The sequence below is a fragment of the Cyprinodon tularosa genome, unplaced genomic scaffold, assembly GCF_016077235.1.
Source record: "Cyprinodon tularosa strain WSP-4 unplaced genomic scaffold, ASM1607723v1 ctg207, whole genome shotgun sequence".
NCBI classification, from domain to species: domain Eukaryota; kingdom Metazoa; phylum Chordata; class Actinopteri; order Cyprinodontiformes; family Cyprinodontidae; genus Cyprinodon; species Cyprinodon tularosa.
In genome coordinates, this window is record NW_024038767.1 from 2,216,365 (window position 1) to 2,223,962 (window position 7,598).

The window sequence follows — 7,598 nt, forward strand, 5'->3', positions numbered from 1 at the left end:
TTATTTTATGCATAACTTGGTCAGATTCACTGATGAAATAAAAAAATAACAATGGATTCATTAAAACCAATGTATAACTAATATTTTAAAGGGATGAGGATATTGCATTTAACATATTTAAAAAATATGTATTTTAGGATTTGAGTATTTGAAGACAGAGTCTATATTTAATGTAGGAATTATTTTACCCCCGCCCTCCCCCTAAACTTTCTTTTGACGCCCCTGCCTGTATCTGATCATCCAGATTATTCTTCATCTTTCATCATTTGAATGTTTTTGCTGTTCAGACCAAATCTGGACCCTGAGAGCTGCGGATCCGGCGCCCCGCAGCTGAAGGGGAGGGAATCCCTCCAGAGTCTGACGCTTTCTTTTTTACCAAGGAAACCCACACGCGCTCTGACGCAACTGCCCATTTTAGGAAACATGCGTCAATGGGCCGCAGAGACAGACAGAGACAGACAGAGACAGACAGAGACAGACAGAGACAGAACCGTAAAGTCCGCAGCAGGTGACTGACGTCCAGGAATAAAAGCCGCTCTGGCTGCTGAGCAGGTTTTGGTCCCAGCGGCGATGCGCAGAGGGAGAACTGCGCTCTTCTCTCTTTGCGCTCATCCACAAACTGAAGCAGGAGAACAGAGAGCCCCTCCCCTGCTGAATGCAAGCCACGCCCCGCCGTGACGTGGGCCGTTTCGTTGGTGTTGAAAAGCCGTCGCGCTTCTTCTTAGTGCCATTGAAGTGAGTCATCTGTAGGAAGTGGGGTGAAAAGGGAAAGAAAAAAAGTTGGAGGTTCCGTGAGCGAGAGAGAGCTGAGAGTAAGAAGGCAAGACTGAGTCACTGACTGCCTGAGAGGATCTGATAGTCTGTTCTACCTGAAAGCACAACACACCTGCAATATTTCTAAGATGTTGTAGATCAGCTGTAATATTTGCACTTTGCGCTCCTGGATACCTGAACAATCAGAGGATTCTTTCTTTTCTTGCTGGTGCCTTTTTACTGCGGGGGGGCTGTGTGTCAGTGACAGAGGAGGAAAGAAAGAAAAAAGCTCCAGAGCTCCAACAGTCCCCTGAAACCTTCCTCCCTCCCGGATCATGTACCAGGACTACTCCGGGAATTACGACACCTCATCCCGCGGCAGCAGCGCCTCTCCGGCGCAGCCAGAGTCCTTCACCAGCGGCAGCAGCACGATCGGGAGTCCGATATCTACCTCAAACTACCAGGTGAGACCTTCTCCCACCTCTACCAATTTACATCATTTTGAATTAAATGTTTATTTAATTGACTGAAACAGTGGAGACTATAAAATACAAATGAAACCGCATCAAGTTATGGACGAAAAACCCGGAATTTACGCAGAAAATCCGTTTCTTGTTCCCAGCAGAGCGTTTGATACGATGTGAAACCTGTTCCGTTCAAACCGACATGGATTCAAGCCTCTGATTCCAGATCCGGTCTGATCATCGGTTTGATCATCGGTCTGCGGCGGCAGTAAACTAAAGCTCAGATCATTTTACGCATTTTTCTGAGCCAGCGGAGCGTAACGCGCGTCCTGGATGCAACAGGCTGCTGTGGCTCCTGCGCATCTATGGAAACATCGCGTGTTGTTTTGCCGCAGTTTGAGGTTTGCGGCGTTTTTATTATTATAACTATTAATATTTGGGTCCAGATTGTCTGATTGGATCCGTCGGTGCCTCCGGCCGCACATGGCCGCGTTTCCTCCAGCGGGAAGCGGCTCACACGACCAGGATCCTTCCTTGCAGAGGAAATGCAACATTTAGGGTCGCTTCGGGCATTAAAAGCACCATGTTAATATTAAGGTGTTCTGCAGCGTCCATTTAACATTCTGATTAAAAGAAAAAGGATGTAAATTCAGGACGAGGCATGTTATTTCCCCACACCCCGGTCTTACGTCGGTTCCACTTCTGTGGAAAAGTGGCGTCAGTCTAACGCAACATTACAGTAAACGACTTTTGGCCTGTTTCTATCAGCCTGTAATCACTCACTGCCTGTTTTCCATTACACGGCCCTCCCGTTTCTGGCTTTATTGGAGCAATAGAGGATTTTATCACTCTGCAAGTATTCAATGTAACAACTCCAAGGAATGTCTGAGTCGCTGCAGCACAGAGAGGATCCATCCAGGCTTGTTTTATTACCTAGCAGTTTTTTCCCTTTATTTCTCGCTCTCACATTCCTCAATGCGCGATTCCTGGCTTGTTCCAGCTGGCTGCTTCCCCCCATTTTACTGGAACTGAGCTGGTTTCACACGTGCTGGACAAATCCCATACACAGTGACTCACTGGGATAAACAAAGTTCCAGTAGACTGCCGGGATATCCGACGGAAAGTCGGGAATATTGTGGGGGACGTGCGTAAATTACGCGCAGCTGACAGGCCCCCCATCTGTGGAGGAACAGTGATCTGCTTTGAAAAGTTAGAGATGTGGAGACCTGAAGGCATCTTCAGTGGGATTTATTTAAAACAGGGATAAAAAAAAAAACAATCAAAGAAAGACAAACCAGAGATATTTGGCAGAGGCTGAGCTATGATGGGCCTTCGGTTGGGGGGGGGCACTAATATGTCTTATCTGAAAAAATAAGACTGGTTCTTCTTTTTGGTTCAAGGTTTCCACAAATAAATGATTAAAAAGCTGTTTTATCCAATCAGAAGCCTGAGCGGCGTTGGTTGTTGTAGAACAATGAGATGCTGGACACCTTTGGGCTTTCCCACATGATTCACTGCATGTGTCAGCGTTCCACTCTGGGGGCTACAGTCCACACGGATTGAATCATTACTATAAGCTTTTAAACTCGGGGAAATGTGCTCATTTATTGGTGGTTGGAGGTGTTTGTGGCGTTGCTTATATTCCAGCAAATGTTTAAGATGGCGACGCTCAGAGGATTTAGCTTTATCCTTTGGAAGTGAAGATAAAAGGTGACTTTTTTCCTCTTTCATCGCCCTGTTTTCCTCTCTTTTTCCAGAAGTACAGGGTTGACATGCCTGGCTCCAACAGTGCCTTCATCCCTACAATCAATGCAATCACAACCAGCCAAGACCTGCAGTGGATGGTGCAGCCGACCGTCATCACCTCCATGTCCAACCCATACTCCCGCTCCCACCCCTACGGCCATCACCTGACCAACGGGCCGGGCCTGCTGGCACACAACACGCTGGCCCGACCCGGGGTCATCCGCTCCACCGGCGACCTCAGGCGACGCAAGAGAGACGAGCAGGTGAGCAGTTTGAAGGTTTTATTACACATTAATCCTGCCTACAGATCGGACAGCTTTTTCACCCTTATTTTCTCTTTCATCTTTGAACGCAGCTGACTCCAGAGGAAGAGGAGAAAAGGAGGGTGAGACGGGAGAGGAACAAGCTGGCTGCAGCCAAATGTAGAAACCGCAGGCGGGAGCTGACAGAGATGCTGCAGGGGGTGAGCATCACATCCAGCCCATCGGACGGGTGCCCAGACGCTCTGATGAAAGCACCAACTCCACTCCTGCTTTAGCAAGCTCGCCAGACAAGTTTGACTCTAAGTGCAGGCTCTGACTGAAGGCGTTGAAAAGCTTTTTGTGTCGGGCGGCTGCAGACAGAGGCTGGGCTGTCTCGTAGGCAGACAGTAACGGTGTCTAAATGGACTAATTAGTGGAATTAGAGACAGGCTGAGCTTAAAACCTGGAGTGGAACTGGCTGTAGGCAGGTGGCTTTGTGAGTAAAGCGGCACATTTTATCCCGCCTGATCATTTTCTTTTTAATCATCCAAAAATAGGTTTCTAGTGAAGTTGAGCAGCACTATTTCTCCTTTAAGAAAAAACGTCATGTCTAATTTATTACTTCCTGATTGCTTTTCCCATGAGTCAAAGGTCTGTGACGGCCTTCATGTCAGCCTACCTGACGTCCGACTGCAGTTTCCCTTCGTTTGATTCGTTTGATTTGACACATTGGAGTCAAACTGTTGAAGGAGGCAGCATCTCTTAGAGACACAAACATTAGAGTCATTAGGAGACTCTTTGATTCAGGCTTCTGAGTTACATGGTTTCAGTCCAAAGGTCATGCCACACAAAAACAGCATGAATCTGAAGCAGGCGAACACTGCCCTCTGCTGGTGCCTTAGGAGCCAGAAACAGCAATGGGAGCAAAGTTTTCTACTTTGAGCAGATTTAGGATGGTTTAGTTTTTAATGCTTTAGACAAAGTAACTCTCTTCACTGTTTGCTATTTCTATAAGTCGGCTGCCGAACTTAGGCAAAAAAAATCATTTTAAACTGCCAGAATAAAGAAAAACTAAATGAAAACAAAAAAGATTTAATTGATAGTCAAAAGTATTAAATCGCTAAGAAATGCAAAAACGTACAGCCAATAAAAATATAAAAAAAACGTTAAATAGTAAAAAAAAACAAGCTTGACGATTTCAAGTAATAAAAATACGTGTTGATATTATGAGACTAAAAAAATAACTGAATGGAGCGAAACATTTTATACAATAATAGGAGAGATTTTTACACAATTAAAATGTATGTTTATTTAGAAATAAAAGCAACAATTATATTTATTCATAAACAAAACCGTATATAGCATAGTCATTTTGATATATATATATATATATATATAGATATATATAGATATATATAGATACACACACTGAAGAGAAAAAGGTTTATATGTATATAAAAAATAAGGTATAACACAAATATAAATAAGAAATAATTATTTAGATTTAATGGTATATTTTCTTGTTGCTGTCTGCCTAAAATTTATTTTCGAATCTGAACAATAAATGAAATGCTTAGTAAACATATTTTGTACATCAAAAAGATCATGCATAGAATAGACATCTAATACGTAAAATATTTCAAATAATTATATTAATTTAAGTGTATAAACAAAAAAGTAGAAAGTTTTTTAAATTGATTTTAATATCTATGTAAAAGCATAAAGATTAAGTTTTTTTTTTCACCCTTATTTTTGTGTTTAGTAATATTCCGAAATCTACGTTGGAGTACTTTCTAATGTGTGTATTTTTCTTTGTGTGTCACTTCTTCTGACCTCTGACCTCTGACCTGTCGTGTTTATTTCTGAACAGGAGACCGAGAAGCTGGAGGAGGAGAAGGCCGACCTGCAGAAGGAGATCGAGAGCCTGCAGAAGGAGAAAGACAAGCTGGAGTTCATGCTGGTCGCCCATAATCCCATGTGCAAACTGCCCATGGAGGAGCGCCACCAGCAGTCCAGTCACCAGCAGCAGCAGCATCAGTGCAACCCGCTGCAGCTCACCATGCGCCACAGCATGAACACGCGCGCTCAGATGAACCAGGTGGTGGTGAAGCAGGAGCCCGAGGACATGGAAGAGCAGGTGGGCAAACCTCAGCGCTCTGTCATTAAGCCCATCTGCCTGGGAGGCGGCGGCGTCAGTGGTGGGATGTACATCCCAGATGGAGACAGCCTGAACACGCCGGTGGTGGTGGCGTCCACCCCGGCAGCCACGCCAAACGCCCAGAACCTCATATTCACCTTTTCCAACATGATGGAGCCAGAGAGCCCCTCACCCTCCTCTGAGTCCTGCTCCAAAGCCCACCGGCGCAGCAGCAGCAGTGGTGACCAGTCCTCCGACTCCCTCAACTCACCCACTCTCCTGGCGCTCTGAGTCAGCCGGGGCCGGGGCGCCAAGGCCCAACCGGGAAACAAACACTGTGGTTGAAAACAATGAGGACAGACCGGCCCTCCACCCAGAGACCCTCTGGTCTCTCTAAAGCACATGGAAAAAGTCCCGACCAAGCTGAACGCGTGAGCCGGAGGGAGGGGGGGAGCCATAAGGGCTACGCCGCGTTTCTTCTTCAGCGTGAACATTTTTCTATCCATCAGTGTCTGCGCTCATCTACCACCCTTCGCCATTTCAACTCCTGACTGCTGATGTGTTTACTGACATTTATGAAAATAGAAAAAAAAAGGAAAACATGGCCATGTTGTGACATCACCCACAGAACGGTTTACTAATATATTATTTTTCTGAGAACACCTAAAAAGCCATGCGGTTGACGCTTGCACTCAATAACAGATCGCCAAACGAGGTCAGCATCTGCTGGGATTTCTGCAGAGAGGCAAAGACTCTCGTTTTATTTTCTGACTCTGATTCAGGACAGAGGTCACGCTTTCTTCTGTTGACTTCATCTCTTTCAGTGTATTTATGACCTGTGCTGGTGGAAACATCCTGTCCTTTAAATCTGAAGGTGACCTGAGGTTGACCTCAGAACGTTTGAGCCAGCTACATCCTCAATACTTTCTCTCTTTTTTTGCCATAGCGGCATGAATTTGCAGTAGTATCGTGTGCTTTTTATCCTCCTCAGTGATTTTTGTACCTGAACCCTTTATTCTTTTGACAAAGTGTATGTGATTTACATTGATGTCAGGGATTATCTTGCTTGTTTTAGTAGAACCCCCCCGTCGTAAAGAGTGGCTGTGGCAAAGGTGGTACTTTTGGGGAAAAAAAAAAGGTTTCATCTCCTTGTTGTGAGTCGTTTTTTTGATATAAAACAAAGTTTGAAGAAAACCCTCCTCCGCTTCTTTCTCTAAATAAACATCCTTTTGTTCCGCCGCTGCCTTCTCAGGGGCAGCTCGGGTTTCAAAAAAAGCCAAATCCGCTTTTTCTGGGCACGTGTAATCCTGCGTTTCATCAGTCCTTGTCTAAAATAAAAAAGGAGGAATTTTTGGTTAACTTGAACAAAAGCCACGGTGGTCCAGACTGTCGCCAGCTGCATCATGATGTCAACCCTGTTTATATATATATATTTGTATAGGCTAAATGGTGTTTGTAGATCAGTCACTTTTAGTAAAACAGTGATTTTTAAACTCCACTCAGACGGGCTGGTTTTTGAGTGCCAGAGGTACTTTAGATGAGGAAACGGATGAAGAAGACTCTCTCTACAGCTGGTCTGACGTGAAAGAGCCAACACTTTAAAAAGGAATCTCTTGTTTATTATTTGTATATGTTAAAGGGACAAGGGTTCTGCTATCTTGCACTGACAGATCAGCGATATTTACAATTTATTTTGTTTACTTGAAACATTCCAAATGAATTTAACGTCAAAGACTTTGAGCGTAAACCTCCTTTTATTTTCTAATCAGAGGAATTGGAGATGATTCTGGATGCAGATTCGTTCTACGGCCGATTCAAGCTGCTTCTCCGTTTTTGGGGAAGCAAGTCAGCTGTTTTTTAATGTCATTTCTATTTGACAGGCTGTTTTCTAGCAATGGGGGGGTGATTTGGTTCGACAGCACAGAGTCGATCTGAGAACCAGAACCGTCTAAATGTCTGTATGTTGGAACGTTCTAGAGCCCCCTCAACACTTCAATTAAAAGCCATTGACTGTAGATGTTCTGCTGTACATGTCATCTGCTGTCTGTCGCCTGTTGAACTATGATTTCTTCTTTTTTTTAAATGCTTTAATTGTTTAAAATGATTCAAAATGAATAAAAACAGCAATATGTATAGCAGTGTTTGTTAATTTAAAAGAGTAATAATAATAAACTAATTTTCATCTCGGAACTGTCTGCCTTCATGTTTTTGTTCAGATGACAGAAATATTTTATTTTACTTTAAGACCATTTAAAA

At 44.0% G+C, this 7,598-nt stretch overlaps 1 protein-coding gene across 1 annotated transcript; it reads left to right on the plus strand.

Annotated features, from left to right (window-relative positions):
• The first annotated feature begins 714 nt into the window (after positions 1-714).
• fosl2 (FOS like 2, AP-1 transcription factor subunit) lies at positions 715-7,532 on the plus strand. Its single transcript, XM_038285121.1, has 4 exons — positions 715-1,217; positions 2,975-3,226; positions 3,319-3,426; positions 5,076-7,532. Exons 1-4 carry the CDS (start codon positions 1,089-1,091, stop codon positions 5,631-5,633), a joined length of 1,047 nt encoding a protein of 348 aa, XP_038141049.1. The 5' UTR covers positions 715-1,088; the 3' UTR covers positions 5,634-7,532.
• The last annotated feature ends 66 nt before the right edge of the window (positions 7,533-7,598 follow it).

Coding starts and splice junctions, on each gene's coding strand:
- fosl2 (XM_038285121.1), top strand. CDS start 1,089: ATGTACCAGGACTACTCCGGGAATTACGACACCTCATCCCGCGGCAGC. Junction 1,218..2,974: donor TATCTACCTCAAACTACCAG/GTGAGACCTTCT, acceptor CTCTTTTTCCAG/AAGTACAGGGTTGACATGCC. Junction 3,427..5,075: donor TGACAGAGATGCTGCAGGGG/GTGAGCATCACA, acceptor ATTTCTGAACAG/GAGACCGAGAAGCTGGAGGA.